At 41.0% G+C, this 25,019-nt stretch overlaps 1 protein-coding gene and 1 pseudogene across 1 annotated transcript; both read left to right on the top strand.

Annotated features, from left to right (window-relative positions):
• The first annotated feature begins 1,954 nt into the window (after positions 1-1,954).
• Positions 1,955-20,725, top strand: LOC115667257 (cytochrome P450 CYP82D47-like; annotated as a pseudogene).
• A 2,746-nt stretch (positions 20,726-23,471) lies between these two features.
• Positions 23,472-24,086, top strand: LOC115662767 (uncharacterized). Its single transcript, XM_030584871.1, has one exon. The coding sequence runs from the start codon at positions 23,472-23,474 to the stop codon at positions 24,084-24,086; it is 615 nt and encodes a 204-aa protein (XP_030440731.1).
• The last annotated feature ends 933 nt before the right edge of the window (positions 24,087-25,019 follow it).

The raw sequence follows: 25,019 nt of genomic DNA, 5'->3' as shown, positions 1-25,019 counted from the left end.
ATATTTAAAATTCAATAGGCACAATTTAAAGATTTATGAATTTAAGACTTTTTGACAAAATCGCTCCACGGCTTCCTATTTGTCTCTATCTCTAAAGTTCGGAGGGTGCGATAATCTTTATAAGAAACACTGTCTCTTAAAAGTCTTCTATTTATCGTCAGCTTTATTATTAGGAAGAGGGTGCATTCGTGTTTTCTTGCGAAAATATACATCTACGTACGATGAATCTAATGAGTACAGCAGAAAAATGTCACTTCGATGACAATGACTTATAAAAATGATTGCTATAAAACCAGCTTTTCTTGCAAATAGATAACTCTAAATAGAAAAATGTCAGCACATAATCAAATGCGCCCATTTAGTTGTAAACTATATTGGCGAAGAAATTCATAAGTTGTATCGATTTTTTTTTAAAAACACAAACTAAAAATGATAACAAAAAAAAACATGATAAGTGCTTGGAATTGCAAGTGCTTTGAGGTAAGAGAAGCAAATACAGACAATCTGGGAGGATTTCTACTTAAATAGTAATAATTTGACCAAAGAACCAAAATTAGAATGACTTTTAAGAAAGAAAAATTTATCATTAATAGTAATAATTTGACTAACGAACCGAAATTAGAGCTCAATGAAGCTAATGAGTAGTACAGTTTTTGGTAAGAAAAACATGGATCACTTGCACAGAATATATGTACACTTGGAACATGTTAAAAAAAATCCTCCGTGTTGATTTTCTAAATAGCACATTAGACGATCCTTGTCGCTATGTGGAGCACTAGATGATATCGCCTAGCAAAATCTTAGAAAGCAAGATGCGCAATCAGTGGGGACTCGGAATTTAAGAGGCCGAAGGACATATCATGTCTCAATTTTCTTCGATGTTACCCATGTGCTTACGTCTATAATTTACTAAGTCCCGATATATTACTGCAGCACCGGGGAACAACGAATCTGCAGTCACACCCATATTTATCTCGTGGCCATGCCTACTTGCCAATATAGGGAAAAATTATCATAAAAGTCACATATCTATTACACTTTTGCCAATTTAATTCTAAACATTTCAATTGTGTAAATTGAGTCAATCTGAACAATTTTGACCGGAAAACGCTGATGTGGTGCCAATTGTCCTATGTGGCTTATCGACGCTGACATGGACAACTTTTTACAATTTTTTCTAAATTGTTTTGTATTTTTTTTTGTGTTTTCTTTTCCTTTTTGCTTATGGCCAGCCAACGACGATAGCCGGAAAGGGCTCGGCGAGGTCACACTCGCCTGATCTGATGAGGATTGCCTTCGCCGGCCACAGGTGAGGGACGACCTCACCTGGGTGAGGGTCTCCCTTGCCCTACCCGGGTGAGGCCGCCCTTGACGACCATGATCATGCGAAGGTCGGCCTCGCCTAGACGAGGATCGTCCTCACCCAATATGGCAAGGGGTGGCCTTGCCAGGGTGAGGCCACCCTTAATGGCCACAGGTAAGGGCTAGCCCACGGCCGGTGAGGGCCGCGATGCCCTTGCCTAGTGCCAAGGGTGCCAACACTTGGTCAAAGAAAAGGAAAGAAAACAAAACAACAACAAAAATATAAAAATAAAATATTTCAAAAATTTGACTATGTCAGCGCCGACCGTCCTACCAACCATGTCACGAAGGACGATTGACGTCTACATTAGCAATTTCCAACCAAAATTGATTGGATGGATTCAATTGGCAAAATGTGAGAATGTTTAGGAATTAATTGACCCAAATGTGAAAATGTTTAAGACTCAATTGGCACAATTAAAATATTTAGGATTAAATTTGCAAAAGTACATTAGGTTAATGACTTTTTTAGTCATTTCCCCTTAATATACTGGTTGAGCATTATTTAGTGCAGGTTAGCAGAGTAGTATGCGTGTATCAATGAAAATTTAATCCAATCAAGGAGCTAAAAAATCCCAAGCTTTGATTTTTACATCTCTCTCCAAAAACCTTCTCCTCATTCACTAACATGGAGTCCTCTTTCTTGTTTCTAACCACGGCCCTCGTTGGCATGATCTTTGCCTTTGCAATCATTCTCTACCTAAAAGGCATAATGGGTGGGCCGCCCAAGATGGGCCAAACCCGGCCCACAAACCACAATGGCCCACAAGGTGGTTATTTACCTCTTATTATAAATAGTAGACCCCCTTGTAAAATCAACGTGATTTTTCACATATGCGTAATAACACACCTCTTCGAAAGTAATGTCTTCTCTGGTTTTCCTTCAGAATGCTAGTGGGTATGAAAGGCGATCGAAGATCACTCTCAAGTGCAAAGTGGCATTTAATATATGGCAATATCGGTTATGTTCGTTATGTGATATGCCTATACGATCGGTGTACAAGTTATAGATTATTGGGCACCTTTTCCGCATTGATCAAATACATTTTGAATATGTTGATTGGGAAATGAGTTTTCCCAACATTGGTATCAAAGCCCGCTTACTTGTTTCCCGATCATGCATGTGTATGGCCTCTGAAATTTGAAGTGTATACCGCCTGTGTTTCATTTTGGTCTCGTTTTTGGCCCATTTTCTTCGAGTCGACGAACTGTTCATGCATGTTTCGATTTGATTTTTTTCGTCAAAACTTGATTTGGATTACACAAAAAGAAAGTGCTCATCGAGACGAGCAAATGAGGAGCGGTGCGTCGCCGGAAGAGGCCGGACGCGCCCCCACGCGCGGCCTGAAGCAGCAACCTCGCCGGAACGTAGGGCGCACGCGCGTGTCACCTACCACGCCAACAGTTACCATGCGCATGCACCACACGTGCACATGTAGACGTGGCTGACGTCAACCACGCCGATTATCCAATCGGGTCGATCCTGACCCGACCCGATCCGGAAACCCGCTAACCCGACCTGACCCGAAAACCCGCTGGCCCGACCCAGTTGACCGGTCCGACCATTGAGACCCGAAAACCCACTGACCCAACCCAGTTGACCTTTGACCATTGACTAGTCAGTGGTCGGACCGGTCAAACCGGTCAAATTGGACCGGTTCAAATCGGTCATAATGACCCCAACGCGGTTTTTTGGCTCGTACGAGCTCATTTGAACTCCTATTTGGGCGTTCTTGGTATCACCGTGTTCGTATTAGAATGCTCTACTTTATGGTATATTCGTATGACATATTTGCTGCACTTATGAATGTGAAAATGCATGACAAACCCTATGTATGCGTACTTTGGGGTATATTCTTTGGCAATTTCTCTACTATTTCTCTATGGTTTTCGAAATACAAGTGCTGGATCACATGTATATGAATAAGCATTCCCTATTTTAATGTATCATGGATTATGAGTAGTCCTTTTGTTCTGCATTTGCTACAAGAATAATGGTACATATGAGACGTATTCCGATAATCCCAAGAACGGCGGCTCAAAAGGAGAGGCTTGAGAAACTTAGAATCAAGCTAGCTCTTTATCGATGGGACACTGGTGATGATGTGATGACACACATCATCAAGGTCAACAAAATGATACAATATATCATTTGGAACGGTTTCATAATGTCGGAATATGTGATGGTCGGAGCTCTAAAATGCACTATTTCTTAGGAGTTGGGAAGAATGCTTGATAAGGTTAGGAAAACCTTAGAGGGTCCAAGTTATAAGATGCTTGTGGAGAATTTCTTGCAAGAGTACATAAGGGTCGGGGCAAGGAGAACGTCAAGCCTTGCATTGAATGGGTATCGGCGTAAATCGTAGCCTGAATCTAGGGGTTTTTCCGGGAGCCTCTATTTTTGTTCCAAAGAAAATGAAATTCCTTAGGGAATTTCATGAGTCTTTTCCTGTCTATGTGTTGGATAGGTATACTTGATGTTGTTCTTTTAGGATTTGGAATCACTTGTATATATGTTTCAAGTTGATATTACATATTCTTGAATATTTGTGAATGTGTTATGAAATATATGGTTATGGAAATTTGTGGCCTTTTATTTGATATTGCCATATTATATGTTATGTTATCTGTGGGAACTTCTTAAAAATTTGTATAACTTTTGAAGAACCAAATTCTTTTTACATAAGTGATTATGTTAATGATAATTTCAAATTAGGAGTCTTAGACAATGATTGGGAACATAGTGACCTATCGACTCTATAAAACCTTTTGTGAAACTTTTCATTAATGTGATTAGTTTATGTAATTATGATGCTGATGAAGCATTAAGATAGGCATTAATAGTTCGTGCGTATATGTCTGAAATGTTCAGGTACAATGACTTCAGCAATTAAGAACATAGTGGCTAAACTTAATAAGGGAGAGAAATTGAATGGCGATAATTATGAGATTTGGAATCTCAAAATACAGTATGTGCTGGAAGAGTAAGAAGCACTTAAAGCTCTTAACCAGGTTATGGAAGAACCTGAAGATGAGACTACTGCTCAGCACAAAAGGGATAAAGATGCCTATGCTACGTGGAAAAGGAAGAACTCTCTTGCTCGCATTACGTTGGTAAGCAGCATAGACAATGATATCATGTGAGAGTTCGGACGTTTTAAGAACGCCAAAGACATGTGGGCCGCACTGACAACAAGATTTGATCAAACTTCTGTGACCAAACTGAGATAACTCACTATTCATTTTGACTCATACAAGATGTCTCATGGAAAGACCATGAAACAGCATTTGAGGCAAATGTCGAATATGATAAGTGAGCTGAAGGATGCTGGTCACATACTCACCGATGAATAATAAGTGCAAGCAGTAATCTGCTCCTTGCCTCAAAGCTGGGAGCATATATGAAGATCCACTTGACCCACAATGAGGATATCAAGACCTTCGAGGATGCTATGCGGCATCTTGAGCTGGAAGAGGACCGCCTCCTAGCGGCTAAGCTAGAAACCGATATTTACTTTGCTGATTCTAGCTCTCATGGAGTTTCGGGCTCTAAGTGGAAACACCCTACTGGGTCAAAGAAGTGGAAAGGCAAGAAAGCAAGTCCTTTAGGAAAGAAACTTAGGTTGAACCAACGGGAGAAAGGAAAGCGTCTTTTTAAGAAGAACATTTCAAGGGTGAAATGTTACAACTGTGGCAAGAAGGGTCACTTTGCTCGCGACTGTGGCAAGTCAAAGAAGGTAGAAACCCTTAGCATTCATGATAGTGCTATTTATGTGTCTAGTTTAGTCTTTCTAACTGAGTCTAATCCTTTGTGGACCATAGATTCGAGAGCCACAGACCATGTAGCAAAGGACAGATAAGCCTTTGTGGAGTTTCGACCAGTTCCATAAGGAACGAAGTGGATATATGTAGGGAACAATTCCATAGTGGAGGTTAGAGGCATTGGCACCTATCAACCTCTTATGAGCGGTGGACACACATTGTTCCTACATGATGTGTTATTTGCTCCAGAAATTCGTCGGAACTTAGTTTCAGTGTTGGTTTTAGTAAGACTTGATTTTAATGTAAACTTCCATAACAATGGTGTAGACTTGTCTTTAGGTACAAGTTATTATGGTTCTGAATATTTTTTAGATGGTTTCATTGTATTATATGTTAACTATTGTAAAGTTAATGTTAGTTATTCCTTATTTACATCATCTGATTCTTATAAGAATGATGTGAATGTGTGGCATACTAGATTTGGTCATATTGGCCAACAAAAAATGAATAGATTGGCCAAAGATGGCTTATTGGGCAATATTAAAAAGTTTGATTTGTCCATATGCGAGCATTGCCTAGAAGGAACAACAACGAGGAAACCATTTCGAAAAAGAACAAGAGCTGAGTTTCATTTGCAATTAATCCATACAGACATCTGTGGTCTAATGAATGTAAGAGCAAGGCACGAACCTGTTTATTTCATCACATTTATTGATGATCATACTTGATTCGGACATGTCGATTTGATTTCTCATAAGTCCGAGGCATTAAATTGCTTTAAAAGATTTATGAGCTTAGTCAAAAATCAATTAGATAGAAAAATAAAAGCATTAAGATCCGATCGAGGTCAAGAACATATGTCTGATCAGTTTAGAAATTTATGTGATGAAAAGGGAATAGAAAGCCAACTGACTATTCCACATGCTCCTTAACAAAAATGGTGTTGCAGAAAGGAGAAACAGAACTTTAATGGAAATGGTTAGGTCAATGATAGCACAACCTAACTTACCTATCATTTTTTGAGGTGATGCTTTGTTAACTGTTGCCTACATACTTGATCGTGTGCCTTCTAAATCAGTTACTTCTACTTCATATGAGTTATGGACAGGCAGAAAGCCTGATTTAAGCTTTCTAAAACCTTAGAGTTGTGCTGTCTATACTCGTGAGTCCTCTCACAAGTATGGAAAATTAGGCCCAAGAGGCAAAAAGAGTATTTTCATAATCTACTCAGAGCACTCAAAATGGTATGTGTTCATAGGTGAACAAGAAAGCGGAAGTATAACTGAATTCGAATCACGGGATGTTACATTCTTAGAGAATGAATTTCCTAAAAAAGGGCGAAATAGGTGGAGATACCTCACTATACGAATTTGTGGTTCATGGTAGTAAAGTCAGTAGGAGCATTGTGACAAGTGGAGAGTTGAGTGCAAATTAGTCTCAATTGCAACCACTTAATGAAACGACACCACCATTATTTAATCCAAGTGGGAACGCAATGGAGCATGGTGAATTATCAGGAGTACAGTCTCATATATGACTGTCAAGTCGTAATAGGATTTCCCGTCGACGTTTTGACATCGAAGGATAAGCTTTCATGATCGCCCCACAGGATGAAGATAAGCCGAAGAATGTTAATGAGGCTCTAATGTGTCATGATAAGGAAAAATGGATGCATGCAATGAAAGAAGAAATGGAGTCATTAAGATCAAACCAAACCTTTCAAAGGGACGAAAAGCCATTGGGAACAAGTGGATTTTCAAAATAAAGCGTAAGGCTGATGGCTCAATAGAGAGGTATAAGGCTCACCTTATGGCGAAAGGATATAATCAATAGGAAGGAGTTGACTTTGAAGAAACTTTTTTTCCTGTGGTTAGATTTACCTCTATCCGTCTTATTTTGACAACAGTAGCTAGTATGGATCTTAATTTACATCAAAATGGATGTAAAGACTGCATTCATTAATGGAGAATTAAAAGAAGAAATTGATATGGAACAACCTGTTGGTTTCATTACAAAAGGCTAAGAGCACAACGTGTGTCGACTATTGAGGTCGATATATGGCATTAAGCAGTTTTCGAGATAATGGTATATATGTTTTCACAATGCCATAATGGCATATGATTTTATAATGATTAGTGAGGACAATTGTGTATATATCAAAAGATTCAAAGATCAATTTGTGATCTTATCATTATATGTTGATGATATACTAATTGCCGAAAGCAATATGGAGTTTGTTACTACAGTTAAGAATTGGTTATCTTCCAATTTTGAGATGAAAGATATGAGTGAAGCTGCATACATTCTTGGAGTTAAGATTTCAAGAGATCGTTCAAAGAAATCTTTATCCCTTTACAAGAGACGTATGTGAATAAAATCCTTGAGCGATTTCGCATGCAAGATTGTAAACCAATAGATACTCCTATTGCAAAGGGAGAAACATTTAGTGAAAAAATATGTCCTAAGACTCCATAAGAAAAGGAGCAAATGGAATAAGTTCCATATGCTAGTGTTGTCAGAAGCTTGATGTACGCTATGATGTGTACAAGACCTAATATTTGTTATGCAGTTAGAATCGTACGTAAATACCAATCCAATCCAGGTCAAGCACATTAGATTGCCGTCAAAAGAATCTTGAGATATCTAAAGGGAAGTGCCGACTATGCGCTGACTTATCAAGAAAGTGATCTGCACCTTGAAGGCTATACTGATGTTGGCTGGGGAGGAGATTTAAAGAAAAGGAAATCTACCTCTGGATATGTGTTCTTACTGAATAATGGTGCCATATCTTGGAGCAGTAAGAAGCACCAGTGTATGGCCTTATCCACAATGGAAGTCGAGTTCGTGGCTCTATCAATAGCGACACAAGAAGCTGTTTGGCTTGGAAGATTTTTAGATCACTTAGGTGTTGCTGAGAATACTGCAAACCCAGTATTGGTCTATTGTGATAGCCAAACAGCAATAGCGTATATTAAGGATCCCAAGTACCATGGAAAGACCAAACATATAGATATCAAATATAAGTATGTCAAGGACATGATTGCACGAAAGGAAGTAAACGTGCAGTACATATCTATGCAAAGGATCATAGCAGATCCTATGACGAAGCCGATTCCTAGAAAAGTTTTCCATGGTCATGTGAGATCTCAGGACTATGGAGTGTAGGGTTCCTCAAGTGCTAAAAACGCAGCGGAATTTATAAACCAAAATCCTAGACAGGATCCATGCATATATTGAAATCTAAACAGAAGTTTGACACGTACCTTTTGCAGATTAAAGGTAAATTGACAATCGATTATGTCTGGATTAGTGTCCCAAGTGTTACGCCTCTACTGGTATCCACACACACGAACGGAAGTCTCCAACGATCCAAGTGCTAGCTAAAGATCTTGGACTTATTTTTCCTGATCGCCTTTGATCTTCGAGACTCTCTCAAAGATCTCTGAACAGAGAACGATTCTCTTCGTATTCTCTTGGAGGCGTTTTTTCTCACTTAGGGTTTTTTTTGTCACCCACACGCTATATCTATATATAACCTCATTATCTACGCGAATTAAAAGAAGTGGGGCCGGGCGATTTGGGCCCGCCAAACTATCCACCTTCAATCGTACGTTTAATCGTTATCTCATAACGTGCACGACTGCGTAGATAAGTTGAATAGGAGAATAAATTAAAATCTACTTCTTATTTTAAGTAGATCCCGGCGCACAGAAAATATGAACTCAGTTCGCTATTGTGTACGACTTTGTAGGTTCACTAAACATTAGCAGTGTGCTCAAAACCTTTTTTGGCCCACAAGTCATAAGCGGTTTCTAGCAAGACATTATGACTACATAAGTATAGTGAAGGTCGGTTTTCCGACACAACCTAATCCACAACTAATATTAGAGTATCAACCTTGATTAATTCCTAGGGCAGACCACTAACAATCTCCCACTTGCACTAGAACCAATCATATAAACTAAGTTCCTTTGTCACTTGATTTCCGAGTCAAGCATAAGGCATGACAAGTGTCATCCTTATATATCTCAAACTCATTTTCTCGTTACCGCAGCTAGACTGTCAAAGCAAGTAGTTGACTCTTCAACTCACTTGAGCATGGCTATGCATTTCACAGTCTCAATTCTACGAGAGGCCAGGATATCATACCCTCGCTATATGAGAGGGACAAATCCCATCTTGTCTACTCACATCTCTCAGCACGATTCATGACATGCCCAGCCATTACCTTTAAAATCACCTGTTACGGCTGACGTTTGGTAATGTTAAACCATGCCAATCCACGTCTAGGAAACCATGGCAGACTCAGGTCAAAGGACTATACTCTGTAGCTGTGATGAGAAACACTGATGACATTATATAACAATCCTACAGTATTCTCATAGCGGGTCTGTCCAGCACAATATTCTCCAACATGTATTCCATGTGATCAACTTTATATCTCTATATTCATGACCCGTGAAACTTGGTCATCAGTTGACTCACATGCTAGTCTCAAACACCATTGGCGTCCTAATGCACAATGGCAATTGACTAGGGACATTTAGAATATTAGGGCGCGCATGGAATCCATTCTAGAGCAGAAATTCTGCTCCAGAATGCATTCCGGAACATAAATGCGTTTGTTAAAAAATTTCCGGATTGCATTATGGAGCAATTTTTGCATTCTGGAATAAAAATGCGTTTGTTAAAAATACTTGATTCCAGAATGCATTTTTTATTCCAGAATGAGTTTTGGGCAAAAAAAAGAGAAGCTACTTTTTGTAGCTTCTTGATTCCAGAATGCATTCTCCCTATTTTCTCTCTTTTTCGTGACCTTTACAGCACATTTTGAGATCTCACTAATTTTTTTTGCAGGAAATGCATAAAAATTGAAAAATTCCAGAAAAATTCATAAAAATTTCCAGAAAATAAAAAAAGTCAGATTTCGGGAAAATAGGAAATTTGGTGAATTTTTTTCAAAAAATATAAAAAAATCAAAAATTTCAAAACTTCACAGAATGACTTAGAATACCTTTGGGCACCCACTTTGAGTGAAATTTAATTTTTTTGAGGAGCCCAAAAAAATCAAAAAATAAAAAATTTCAAAACTTCACAAAATGGTAGAATACCTTTGGGCACCCACTTTGAGTGAAATTTAATTTTTTTGAGGAGCCCAAAAAAATCAAAAAATAAAAAATTTCAAAACTTCACAAAACGGTAGAATACCTTTGGGCACCCACTTTGAGTGAAATTTAATTTTTTTGAGGTGCCCAAAAAAAATAAAAAAATCAAAAATTTCAAAACTTCACAAAATAGCTTAGAATACCTTTGGGCACCTCACTTTGAGTGAAATTTAAATTTTTTGAGGTGCCCAAAAATATCAAAATTTTTTTTTAAAACTTCACAAAATGGCTTAGAATACTTTTGGACACCAACTTTGAGTGAAATTTAATTTTTTTGAGGTGCCCAAAAAAATCAAAAAATAAAAAATTTCAAAACTTCACAAAATGGCTTAGAATACTTTTGGGCACCCACTTTGAGTGAAATTTAATTTTTTTGAGGTGCCCAAAAAAATCAACAAATCAAAATAGATTTCTATTCTAGAAATCAATTTCTGGAGCAGAATTAGTCATGTTTTATCAAACAGATTTCTCCTTCAGAAATCAATTTCTAGCAAGAATTCCGGAAATCAATTTCTAGCAAGAATTTTATTTCTGGAGCAGAATGGTTACCATTCGCGCCCTTAGTATCCACTCTATTAATAGAGTTTCACGATCAAATCACGTATTTGATTATCTATTAAGGATATTCAATATTCAGGGGATAAAGATTTCGCATTCAATTATATATTCAAATTAAATCGAAATCAAATATAATATATATTTTATTAATGAACAATGAAAATGTATATCACATATACACTCACTCACATCAAGACCAATCACTAATGTATCGGCAAAAGAACACTACAAGTGCCATAACTTGTGTACGACGCTCACTTTAGTGCCATAACTTTTTTTTGGATCACTTTAGTGCTAAAATTTTTGAAAAACGATCACTTAAGTGCTAAAATTTTTGAAAAACGATCACTTAAGTGCCAACTCCGGTGCCGTACACAAATTTTCGCCGGAAATCTGACGTGGCATTTTTTTTATTAATTTCTGAAGCTGACGTGGCTCGCCGGAGTCTCGCTGGAGATTGGCACTTAAGTGATCGTTTTTCAAAAATTTTAGCACTTAAATGTTCGTTTTTCAAAAACTTTAGCACTTAAGTGATCGTTTTTCAAAAATTTTAGCACTAAAGTGATCCAAAAAAAAGTTATGACACTTAAGTGATCGTTTTTCCTCCGACTTGGCACCAAAGTGATCCGAAAAAAAGTTATGGCACCAAAGTGAGCGCCGTACACAAGTTATGGCACTTATAGTGTCCTTTTGCCCTAATGTATCTAAGGCCTAAAGCATTACAATGACGCTCCTGCTTAGGTTGTGGAAGAGCCTTCGTCAACGGATCAGCTGTATTAAACTCCGTTGCAACTTTGCACATCTTGACATCACCTCTTTCAATGAATTCTCGAATGAGATGATACTTCCTGAGTATGTGTTTGGTCTTCTGGTGAGACCTAGGCTCTTTAGCCAAAGCTATGGCCCCATTGCTGTCACAATAGAGGTCCGCTAGATTCGAACTAGTGGGACTGATTCCCAGTTCTTCTATGAACTTTCGAATCCAAACAGCTTCCTTTGATGCTTCTAAAGCAACAATATACTCAGCTTCTGTCGTAGAATCTGTAAGAGTGTCCTGCTTAGAACTCTTCCAGCCTACCGCTCTACCATTCACGCAAAAAACAAAACCTGACTGCGATCGAAGGTCGTATTTGTCGGTTTGGAAACTAGCATCAGTGTAACCACTTATAGTGATCTGTTCCTCACCTCCATAGACTAAGAATAAATCCTTAGTTCTTCTCAAGTACTTAAGGATATTTTTTACAGAAATCTAGTGAGGTTCCCCTGGATCTGACTGGTATCTACTTGTCATGCTCATTGCATAAGCACATCAGGATAAGTGCATAACATAGCATACATGATGGATCCCATAGCTGATGCATAAGGAATCCTACTCATGCGGTCTCGCTCATATTGTGTTGAAGGACACTGAGTTTTTTCTCACAGCATTCATGATGGATCCCATAGCTGAACAGAGAACGATTCTCTTCGTATTCTCTTGGAGGCGTTTTTTCTCACTTATGGTTTTTTTTTGTCACCCACACGCTATATCTATATATAGCCTCATTATTTACGCGAATTAAAAGAAGTGAGGCTGGACAATTTGGGCCCGCCAAACTATCTACCTTCAATCGTACGTTTAATCGTTATCTCATAACGTGCACGACCGCGTAGATAAGTTGAATATGAGAATAAATTAAAATCTACTTCTTATTTTAAGTAGATCCCGGCGCACAGAAAATATTAACTCAGTTCGCTATTATGTGCGACCCTGTAGGTTCACTAAACATTAGCAGTGTGCTCAAAACCCTTTTTGGCCCACAAGTCATAAGCGGTCTCTAGCAAGACATTATGACTACCTAAGTATAGTGAAGGTCGATTTTCCAACACAACCTAATCCACAACTAATATTAGAGTATCAACCTTGATTGATTCCTAGGGCAGACCACTAACATGTAGAATATGATGTACTGAATATTGTAATTTTCCTTGAATGTTCACTATTAATGAAGTTGTTATTATTAATGCCTATGAGTTTGTATGACGCTTATGAATGTTGATCTTGAGTGCATTATATTGAAAATGTATGTCGGACAGATGAGATCAAGATCAACATTCATAAGCGTCATACAAACTCAAGCTTAAAGCATGGACGTTGCCTTAACAGAATGTTAAGATGATGACATATAGATTATTATGTCCGAAAGTGAAATGACCCACATATTTCACTTTATCTGTCTTTAATGCCAGATGCGGATTCTGATAGATATGCTTATGAATAGAGTAGATTTGTGAACTCAAGTTAGACATTGAGTATGTCTGAACTATCATCTGTACGGTATTGAGAGTAAAGACATATGCTCTATGGGAAAGGAGATAACACCGTAATATGTATTCCATATTACGTATGCATAAGATGACCGATAAGAGTTGGCAAAAGTTATTATCTCAACTTTTTAAGTCGTGTGAGATTCTTGAGGAAAATAGTTCCTCAATTAAGTGCCCCCACGACTCTTATTTTCAAAATTTCTATTCAGTGTTTACTATCTTAGGATGTTGCCGATGATCATGATAATTCAGTCTAACGGGGCATTTCTAGAAAAGCAAGCTGGACTAAAATGGAGAGGTTTAAGGAAAGAGGAAGATCAATTTGTTTTATAATGTCACATTCTATTTTTGTATTCACAGGTCGACCAATTATGATTTTGAGTAAATCATAATTATGAATACAATATACGAGATACTAAAAGAGATCAAGAGAGATACAAATGTGACTGATTGATCTAGGGAACTGCATACTAATTCTACTCTAGATAATGTCCAATTTGAGCTGTTATATATTCCTAACAGATGTATAGCAACGAGCTCTCGTAGTATGCTGGTCGCACGGATTATTTGTCAATATGAACTTTGCAAAAAAGAGAGTTGTGTTTAGCCCATTGTGGGCAAGTAGGAGATGAAATGCATATTAGGTGGGCCGCCCAAGATTGGCCAAACCCGGCCCATGAAACACAAAGGCCCACAAGGTGGTTATTTGCCTCTTATTATAAATAGTAGACCCCCCTTGGAAAATCAACGCGATTTTTCACATATGTGTAATAACACACCTCTTCGAAAGTAACGCCTTATCTGGTTTTCCTTCGGAACGCAAGTGGGTACGAAAGACGATCGAAAATAACTCTCAAGTGCAAAGTGGCATTAATCTGTGGCAATACTGGGTATGTTCATTATGTGATATACATGTACGATTGGTGATGCAAGTTATAGATTATTGGGTACGTTTTCCGCATTGATCGAATACATTTTGAATATGTCAATCGGGAAATGAGTTTTCCCAACACTACTTTTTTCCTTCGCTGACAAAGAATAACAGAGGAAGTGTCAACAGCCACAAAAAAGCCTCCTTGCCAAAAGCTGGCGGCGCATGACCTTTGATCGGCGGCAAAAGGACACTATAAGTGCCATAAGTTGTGTACGGAGATCACTTTGGTGCCATAACTTTTTTTCGGATCACTTTGGTGCCAAGTCGGAGGAAAAGAGATCACTTTAGTGACTCCGGCCAAAAAAAGAGCCACGTCAGATTTCCGATGAGCCACATCAAATTTCCGGCGAGCCATGCCAGCATTGGAAATTAATAAAAAAAGAGCCATGTTAGATTTCCGGCGATCATGTCAGTATTGGCACTAAAGTGATCGTTTTTCAAAAAAGTTGACACCAAAGTAATCCGAAAAAAAGGTAAGGCACTAAAGTGATCTCCGTACACAACTTATGGCACTTATAGTGTCCTTTTGCCTTTGATCGGCCATCTCCATCTCTTAAGAGGCTCGGTGCCGCCCCATATAATCCTGGCAAACATGGCTGACAAGTGCAGGTTGATCTTCAACATCAAGACTAGTGTTCATCATGCATTGATAGTTAGTAATTGGCAGATAGCCAAGAAGTGCCTTACCGTGAACGATAGAGTCTTTATGAGTCGACCCAAGTCGATCAGCTCCAAAGTCATGACCTATAACTATGCCATGTTTGGCCTCACTCCCTACGGCCCTTATTGGCATCACGTGCGCAAGATCACAATGACTGAGCTCCTCTCCAATCACTGGCTGGAATTGCTTAAGCACATTCGGGAATCAAAGATCCAAGCATCGATAACCCACTTATATAAGCCATGTACGGGAAGCTACAGCGGTGCACCAAAGAAGGTGTTGGTGGACATGAAGCGATGGTTTGGTGACATAACTCTAAATGTGGTGTTTAGGATGATAGTTGGGAAACGATATGAGGACGAACAAGATGAGAAAGGTCGAGAGGCTTTGAGGAACTTCTTCGATTTGGCAGGGAGGTTCACAGTGTCCGATGCGTTCTAGATTTTAAGGTGGTTGGATTTGGACGGGTACGAGAAGATGATGAAGAAGACAGCCCAAAAGCTAGACCGTGTGGTTCAAGGATGGCTAAATGAGCACAAAAGTAGAAGAAACACTGACAAGAGATATGGTAATAACAAGGACAGTGACCAGGATTTCATGGACGTGTTGCTCTCCATTGTAGATGCTGCCGAAGAGCTTCCTGGTTCCAATGCCGATACAGTCATTAAAGCTACATGCATGGTAAGTTTATTTGGCATAATCATTACCCGTCTCATTAAAAAGCATTTGATATGGTAGATTCTAATTTTTGAATTTCAAAAAATAGATTTTTGTGTGCATAACATGTATAAACATCTAGCTAAGATTTGTTTTGTATAGCTAGTCCCGGAGTATGGCATGCCATGTGTTTTCTAAAGCTTTTTCCTAATTTTGAAGAACTAATTTTTTAGCCCTTTCAATGATCACCTGAGATGCATAAGAATTTTTTAGGAAAAATTGTCCAAAAAATTTAAAACTTATTACACTTTTGCCAATTCAGTCATAAACCTTTTAATTGTAACAATTGAATCATAATCATTTTTACATTTTGCCAATTAAATCCATTTGGCCAATTTGGTCAAAAATCGCTAATGTGGACGTTGGCCGTCCGATGTAGCACACATTGCAATGACGTGGATAATTTTTAATAATTTTTTGGAATTTTTTATATTTTTATTTTCCTTTTCTTTTTCCTTCTTTACTTTTTTTTCTTTTTTTATTGTTGAGGGCCGGCAAGGGCCACCGGCAACCAACGGAGGCCCGGTGACCCCGCGGGCCAATGGTCGAGGGTCGTGAAAATATAAATTGACATGTAGATTTATATATATATATATATTGAAATTTGAATAATAATTTGAATTTTTACAGGAAATAAAAAAAAGTCATTTCCAAATAAGCAACTCTTGTATTTTGGTTCCAAAACTCTCAATTTCAAGATTTTGGTCTCCACTCTTTTAAGTTTTTTGGTAAGTCTTAATGTTCTAAGTTGGTTTTGAATATACCACAATAGCATTCAGTTTGAAGGGATGTTAAAGATTGTAACTGATACTTTTATACGCTACAACATAATCCGTATAACCATTTTAATTACACAAATTATCTTTAACATGGTTCTTTCCTTCCACACAGAACAATTAATATCTTGTGAATCAACTATTTATAGGTGGCATATAACAAACACTACGGGGGTCCAAACATTTTTCTCTTATAAAATTTGCAGTTGCATGAAAAGGAGAAAAATGTTCTTCAAACTTAAGGGATACTATGAAGCAAGAAGTATTGCCTAGTGTGTCTGATCAGTTCGTGTCTCATAAGGTACTTTGAATGATAGTATAATGAATCATTGACCTTTTAAAATTAAATATAAAAGGGATAATGTCATTACCCTGTACATGTGATATAAATTTAATCTCTGTGATTAATGAAGGTCACCAGCATATACATTGAACCGTTTGACAAAAGATTAAACACAAGTACTGATGAGGAATTTATGTTAAAGTATTTCACATCGCTTGACAATGGGATTTATAGCTCTTTATATAAATGTCATCTCCCTCCACTTATTAGTTTAAGCTTTTGAATTTGACTTTTTAATATAGTATTAGAGCCGGTTCTACCGCTTTTGCATGTGTGTTGTGACATTCCGAATTTTGGCCCATTTTTGGGATTTATAAAACGTGTAATCCGTCAGTGCGCTTATAATGGAATCTCGCCCGGGAACTGATCACTCTCGGGTTCTCGTTTTTAAAATAGAGATTTCGCTAGAATTGCACTCGATCGAATTTGGCCGTTATTTAGACCCCGAACTTGGCAGTCGATTTTCGGGAGTTTCAGGACGAAATAAATTGGACGGTATCAATATTATCGTAGCCAGCATTGAGATTGTCAGCAATGATGGAAAAAGGGGAGTTTTTGACCAGGTGCAAATTTGGACTAGTAGACCTCCCTCGCTATAGTTTGATTTAATTGATTTGGCCTTTGTCCCTTATTATATTCGAGGTTTAATTTGGACCGATAAATCGTTGTCAGTTTTTATTATGGGCCGTTTAATCGCATTATTTATATGATTGAACATTTAAATTTTTCTCTCTCTCTCTTTCTCTCTCCTCTCTCTCCTCTGCCCGCGCACGCACTCCCCCCCCCATTATCACGTCTGTCCTGCTCTCTCTCTCTCTCTCCCTCTCTCTCCCTTTCTCTCTCTTTCCCTCTCTCTTCCCTCTCTGGTCGCCGGACGCGCACGTTTTCCCCCCCTGCTTGCGTCCCATCTGCCCATACCCATGCAGACCAACCCCCCCTGACACACTGCTTCTCTCTCCTCCCTTCTCTCTTCCTTCTTCTCCTTTCTTCTTCTTTCTTTTCCTTGTTCTTCGCCGGCGTGCCGGTTACGCCGCCTCGCTCCTGCTCGCCCGGCCCGCCGCCGCCCGCCCGACCGCCGAGCGCCGCCACCGTCTTCCTCGCGCCGTCGCCGCGCCGCCGCGTCGCCCGGAAGCCCCGCCCTGACGCCGCCTCCCGTCCTTCCCAAGCGCGCGAGCTCGGCCCGCCGCCCACTGCCTGTCTCGGCCCGTCGCTGCCCAGCCGGCCGCCTTGCTCCGCTCTGCCGTCCAGCTCGCCGTCGCGGGAGCTCAGCCCGTCGCCTTCGCCGCTCGTTTGTTCGCGCACCTGGGAGCTCGTCGATCTGAGCTCGTCCGTTCCGTGCCGTCCACCGCCGGCTGCTGCGAGTCGCCGCCGCGTCGCCCGGCCCCGTCCCGTCGTTCTTGCTCGCCGCCGGCCGGCTCCTCCATCGCCGGCTCGCCGGCCAGCTCACCGTCGGTACGCCATCTCTCCCCCTCAGCCCCGATCCCTCTCTCCCTCACCCTCACCCCCCAGGCTCACTCTCTTTCTCCCCTGTTCGGCTCGTCGCCGCCGCTCGTCGCCGTGCCGCCGTGGTCGCCGCCCCGACCAGCCAGCCCGGCCGTAGCCGGCTCGTCGCCCACGCGACCAAGCCGCGAGCCCGTGGCCGGGCCTTGTGCCCGTGGCCGAGCGCGTGGCCGAGCTCGCCTGGCGCCGTGCCCGTCCGACCGGGCGCGTCGCCCGTCCGACTAGGCTCGTCGCCCGTCCGTTCGCCCGTGCGCCCCTTGGCACGCCGCACGGCCATCGCGCCCGCGCGCCAGGTGCGCCGATCGGCTATTGTGCCCGCATTGGCCGGCCACCGCGCCTATTGGCCCGCGCCCGCGCCCAGTCCGGTACTGTTCACCCGGGCCATTTTGGGCCCGAGCCGACTTTTCCCGGGCCAAACTTAGGTAAGTGACTTCCTAAATCCTACCTAGTACTTTGGGTATTTTTAGACTTGTTTAGGGTGAAATTTAGTACCAGCTTAGGACTTTAATTGGGTGTGGGCTAATTAGACTGATTGTGCTTAATTTGTGAATTATTGTGGCGATAATTGTGCGGCTGATTTAGTGATTGACTGAGATAGATATGCCTGACTGAATTGTCGTGGCGCTTGTGGGTGAATTGGATTAATTGAATGTGCTGACATGAATGTCGGGTCGGTGGACCGATGTGGGGAGTGTGAATTAAAGTGGTTGTTAGAGTGTGTCAGATTGACATTGGTGTGAGCTTGGTAATTTGATTGTGAAATGTACGACGTGTTAGATGATAGATTGTGTGGTGGTGCATGTGCATGAGAGAAATGTCCTGAGGCGTGGTTACGCGGGACTGAGCCCGGCTTGATCTGAGGGCTGCCAACCTGAGGCGTGGTTACGCGGGTGTAGCTAGAAAGGCAAGTAATGACCTGAGGCGTGGTTACGCGGGTCGAGAGAAATGTCCTGAGGCGTGGTTACGCGGGACTGAGCCCGGCTTGATCTGAGGGCTGCCAACCTGAGGCGTGGTTACGCGGGTCGAGAGAAATGTCCTGAGGCGTGGTTACGCGGGACTGAGCCCGGCTTGATCTGAGGGCTGGCCTGAGGCGTGTTGACGCGGGCCGTGTGAAAGGACCTGGGAGGTCGTGAGAAAGTTGCTCGACCACGCATGCGAATTGAGTGTGATTGAATTGACTGGTTGAATTAGTTGGAGTGATTGAGTGAAAGCATGGTTGGTGTTTGAGCGATTTGTGATGTGTTATTTAATTACTATTATTGCCTTATCACGTGACGACTAACGTGTAGAGTTGGCATGGACTTGATGACGAGGTAAGTACAATGATGCGAATTTTATATGTTATGGGGTAGATTGCATGTATGACTTGTCTGGGTACGCACTGGCCTACGTGGGTTTTAGGGGGTTGCTTATTGAGACTCGTTCTCACGGTTATTATATAACCATTTCAGATCCGCGACCGTAATCGATTCGGAGATGCCGCCAGAGCACCACAGGGATTGAAGAATAGATCATTTACCCTGTCTTTTGATTACCTTTTGTAGAGGAGATAAGCTTGTCAACCACCGCCCCCTTTTGAAAATTGTGGTTCTAAATTGGTAGCCCGAGTTATCGTTTTGTATAGTGACTACCTTATGTTGGTATGCAATTATTGTTTCGTGCTATCCCTTTGTCATTGTTTATTGTCTGGGTTAATTAGTTTCGCTTCCGCTTGCCCTTATTGTTGGGTGTTTCGTTGGGGTCGGCGACGCGTCCTGGGACGTCGCGTTCAATGATCGACCATCGAGGGATGACCGCGCGCTCGTAGGGTGCGGAGCGTGACATGTGTCCACCATTGTTAGTCAAATTCCACGTGTCGTTCGTAATCCGACTTACGCATGTAGAGGGTGTTGAAATATCTCACATTGCTATCTCCCTCCACCTACTTATTTAAGTTTTTGGTTTGCAGTTTCGAACAGTTTACAACCAAGGCATCAACATTCGTGTTCTAGTTGCTGACAATCCATTACTTTGTAGGGACTTGCCTTAGCTGGCGCAGACACTACCTCAGTCTCCTTGACATGAGCTTTGTCCTTGTTACTCAACCATCGTGAAGTCCCGAAGAAGGCCCAACATGAACTAGACACTCAAATCGGTAGAGAAAAGCAAGTAAATGAATCAGACCTCAAGAATTTGGTCTACATCCAAGCCATCATCAAGGAAACCTTGCATTTGTATCCGGCGGCCCCACTCGGTATCCCGCATGAGTCCATGGAAGATTGCACGGTGGATGGCTACCACGTCCCAAAGGGCACTCGTCTCCTCTTTAACTTTTGGAAGATCCATCGTGACCAGCACATATGGTCGGACCCTCTCGAATTCTGGCCGGAGAGATTCTTGACCACCCACAAAAATTTTGACGTTCGAGGTCAGAATTACGAGCTGGTACTGTTCGGAAGTGGCCGGAGAATGTGCCCCGGAATCAATTTAGCCATGCAACTAATTTCGATGTCCCTTGCCGCCCTTCTGCATGGGTTCGACATCATGACATTGGCAGATGAACCGTTTGACATGGCCGAGGCAATCAGAATGACGTATCTCAAAGCTACCCCACTTGAAGTCTTTGCGCCTCCACGACTTCCCAAGCACATATACCAATGACTCTCCTCTAGAAATGGAGAAATGCTCAGGCTTGGCATCTATAGTGCCTCTCTACCATATTCCCACTTAGGTGGTGAAGTATGTTTCTACAAGGGATAAGTGCATTCAAAGTCCTAAATCTTGTCACGAAAGTGTAATTAAGTCCTAAAACTTTCATAATGTGCAATTAAGTCCTAAAACTTATTAGGAAAGTGCAATTGAGTCCTAAAACTTTCAAAAAGTGCAAACAAGTCCTAAAACTTGTCACGAAAGTGCAAACAAGTCCTAAAACTTATCAAATTGGTTCAATCAAGTCCTTCCATTGATTGCACTTTTTGAAAGTTTTAGGACTTGATTGCACCTTCGTGATAAGTTTTAGGACTTAATTGCACTTTCGTGATAAGTTTCGGAACTTGATTGCACTTTTTGAAAGTTTTAGGACTTGATTGCACTTTCGTGACAAGTTTTAGAACTTGATCGCATTTTTTGAAAGTTTTAGGACTCAATTGCACTTTCCTGACAAGTTTTAGGACTTCTAGTGCACTTATCCCTTTCTACAAATAAGATAAAGACAATACTAATAAATGGGCAAAAGAACACTACAAGTGCCATAACTTGTGTACGGCGCTCACTTTAGTGCCATAACTTTTTTTTGGATCACTTTAGTGCTAAAATTTTTTAAAAACGATCACTTAAGTGCTAAAATTTTTGAAAAACGATCACTTAAGTGCCAACTCCGGTGCCGTACACAATTTTTCGCTGGAAATCTGACGTGGCATTTTTTTTATTAATTTCTGAAGCTGACGTGGCTCGCCGGAGTCTCGCCGGAGATTGGCACTTAAGTGATCGTTTTTCAAAAATTTTAGCACTTAAATGTTCGTTTTTCAAAAATTTTAGCACTTAAGTGATCGTTTTTCAAAAATTTTAGCACTAAAGTGATCCAAAAAAAAGTTATGACACTTAAGTGATCGTTTTTCCTCCGACTTGGCACCAAAGTGATCCGAAAAAAAGTTATGGCACCAAAGTGAGCGCCGTACACAAGTTATGGCACTTATAGTGTCCTTTTGCCCTAATAAATGGATAGTTTATTAGTCGATAGTTTCACTATGGAGCATGCTTGATCATGTCAACTTTTATGATTTACTTTTTGTGTTTAATGGTAGTCATTAAGCATGCTAATGTGTAAGTTTGGGTAACAATGTAGTAGGAAATATAGACTATTATTTGGTGAGGGAATTACATGTTTATTTTCCTTTTTCCGAGATAAGAGTTGTATATATATAGTACACAATAAAATCTGCAATCATGTTAAGCTCACAGTGTGCTGCGAACTATGCTTGAATTGCCTGTGCAAAGTATGCTTCGAAAACAACATTAGTTAAATGTAATACCTGGAGCATAGTCTGCCTACTAACCCGGGCATGCCGCCCAATAAACAGAGGCTGCGGAGAACTAAGCCTGAACTTTCAAAGAAAATAGAGGAAGAAGTTATGAAGCTCTTGAAAGTTGGGTTTATTGAAGTCACCCAATACCCCAGCTGGGTGGCCAACATCGTGCCGGTCATGAAGGAGGATGGCCAATTCGGGTTTGCATCGACTACCGCAACCTAAACAAGGCCAGTCCTAAATATGACTTCCTATTGCCACACATAGATGTTCTGGTAGACAGTATTGCTGAGTTCGAGTTGTATGGTACACAATAAAATCTGCAATCATGTTAAGCTCACAGTGTGCTGCGAACTATGCTTGAATTGCCTGTGCAAAGTATGCTTCGAAAACAACATTAGTTAAATGTAATACCTGGAGCATAGTCTGCCTACTAACTCGGGCATGCCGCCCAATAAACAGAGGCTGCGGAGAACTAAGCCTGAACTTTCAAAGAAAATAGAGGAAGAATTTATGAAGCTCTTGAAAGTTGGGTTTATTGAAGTCACCCAATACCCCAGCTGGGTGGCCAACATTGTGCCGGTCATGAAGGAGGATGGCCAATTCGGGTTTGCATCGACTACCACAACCTAAACAAGGCCAGTCTTAAATATGACTTCCTATTGCCATACATAGATGTTCTGGTAGACAGTATTGCTGAGTTCGAGTTGTTTTCCTTCATGGATGGTTTCTTGGGTTATAATCAAATAGAAATGTAAGACGATGATAAAGAGAAAGCAACGTTCATTACCCCTTGGGGGACGTTCCACTACAAGGTCATGCCCTTCGGCCTTAAAAATGCTAGGGTAATATATCAACGGGCAAAGGTGACGCTTTTCCATGACATGATGCATAAGGAGATTGAGATCTATGTCGATGACATGATCGCCAAGTTTTGACCCGGGGAGAGTCACGTCGATACCCTGAAGAAACTGTTTGAGAGACTCCATGAGTTCAAGCTCCATCTCAACCAGGCAAAGTGCATATTCGAAGCAACCTCTAGCAAACTACTCGGGTTCATAATGAGCAGTAAAGGCATTGAAGTCGACCTCTCCAAAGTGAAGGCTATGTATGAGTTATAACCCCCATCAATTGTGAAAGAAGTGCAGAGCCTCCTGGGTAGGTTGAACTACATAGCCCGCTTCATCTCCTAGCCGTCTGAAACTACTAAGCCATCCTTCAAACTTCTAAAGAAGAACGCTCAAGTGGAATGAGACGATGATTATCGGGAGGGGTTTAACGAGCTGAAGCGATACTTGATGAAACCACCGGTGCTAGTCCTACCAATGCTGGGGCAGCCCTTGATCCTTTACCTCACAATTCATTGCGAGTCCCTAGGTGCGATGCTAGCCCAGAAAGGGCCTGATGATGCAAAAGAGCGTGCCATCTATTACCTGAGTAAGTTCACCATCTCGGAGTTAAACTATCTTGAAGCTGAAAAGACTTGTGCTGCACTAGAGTGGGTGCTCCACAGGCTGCGACAGTATTCACTGCATTACGAGACGTTTCTTATGATTGAGAACGATCCCATCAAATATTTACTTGATCAGTCGGCTTTGGTAGAAAAGTTGGCCAAATGGCAGATTTTGATTTCAGAGTTTGACGTCCAAACGATGCCACAGAAGTCAGTTAAAGACCAAGCAATCGCTGATGTATTGGCCGAAAGCCCTAGGATCCTAGACGATGATGGATGTTCCCCAGAAGATCGTATTTTGCTAATAAAGAAAGACAGATGGACCATGTTCTTTGATAGAGCCGTAAACCTATTTGGTTCCGGTACTGGGGCAGCTCTAATATCCCCATATGGACAACACTATCCAGTAGCTGCAAAATTGGTATTCCCATGCACCAACAACATAGCCGAGTACGAAGCTTGCATCCTCGGACTCCAAGCGGCGGTCGAAATGGTGGTAACCAAATTGAAGGTATATAGTGATTCTGCTCTAATCATCCTCTAAACTATGGGAGAATGGACGACGAAAGACGCTAAGCTTGTGCCATACCACGAATATCGAAAGAAATCATGGAGGAATTCAAGGATATCTCCTTTGAGTACTTGTCGAGGTCCCACAATCAGTTCGCTGATGCACTAGCTACCTTATCATCTATGCTACAAGTAACTGATGGATTGGAAGTAGAACCTCTAACGATCGAAGTTTTGACAAAACTGGCCTACTGTATGGTCATGATCGAAGAGCCTGATGGAAAGCCATGGTATTACAACATCATGAGCTACATCCAAAGACAAGAATTTCCTGAGGGAGGTACTCCTGCTGATAGGAAGTACATAATGAAAATGGCTTCAAAATTCTTCGTTAGTGGTGAAAAGCTATATAAAAGATCTTACGATTCGATCTTGCTAAGATGTGTGGATGCGGCTGAAGCTACTAGAATCATGCAAGAAGTGCACAAGGGAGTATGTGATCCGCACATGAATGGCCACATGTTAGCCAAGAAGATCATGAGGTTAGGCTACTACTGGCTTAGCCTTGAAAGTGACTACATCCAACATGTCCGAAAATGTCATCGTTGTCAGGTTCATGGGGATAAGATAAACGTCCCTCCGACTGAACTGCACCAGTTGTCCAAGCCACAGTCCTTTTCAATGTGGGGCATCGATGTGATTGGCCCAATTAGTCCCAAAGCAACAAATGGAGATCGGTTTATCTTGATTGCAATTTATTACTTCTCCAAGTGGATTGAAGATGCGTCTTATGCTAATGTCACTACACAGAACATTGTAAGATTCATCAGGCGAGACATAATTGCTCGTTATGGCATCCCCAAGGCTATTGTCATTAACAACGGAACAAATTTGAACAACAAGTTTATAGATCAGTTGCTCAACGAGTTCAAGATCCGGCACTTGAATTCGTCTCCCTATCATCCAC

This window comes from Syzygium oleosum, unplaced genomic scaffold, assembly GCF_021117445.2.
Source record: "Syzygium oleosum isolate NSW1041296 unplaced genomic scaffold, Sole_v2.1 Sole_v2.05, whole genome shotgun sequence".
Classification (NCBI taxonomy): domain Eukaryota; kingdom Viridiplantae; phylum Streptophyta; class Magnoliopsida; order Myrtales; family Myrtaceae; genus Syzygium; species Syzygium oleosum.
The sequence above is the reverse complement of the archived record's forward strand: the minus strand, read 5'-3'. Positions and strand labels throughout refer to the sequence as shown.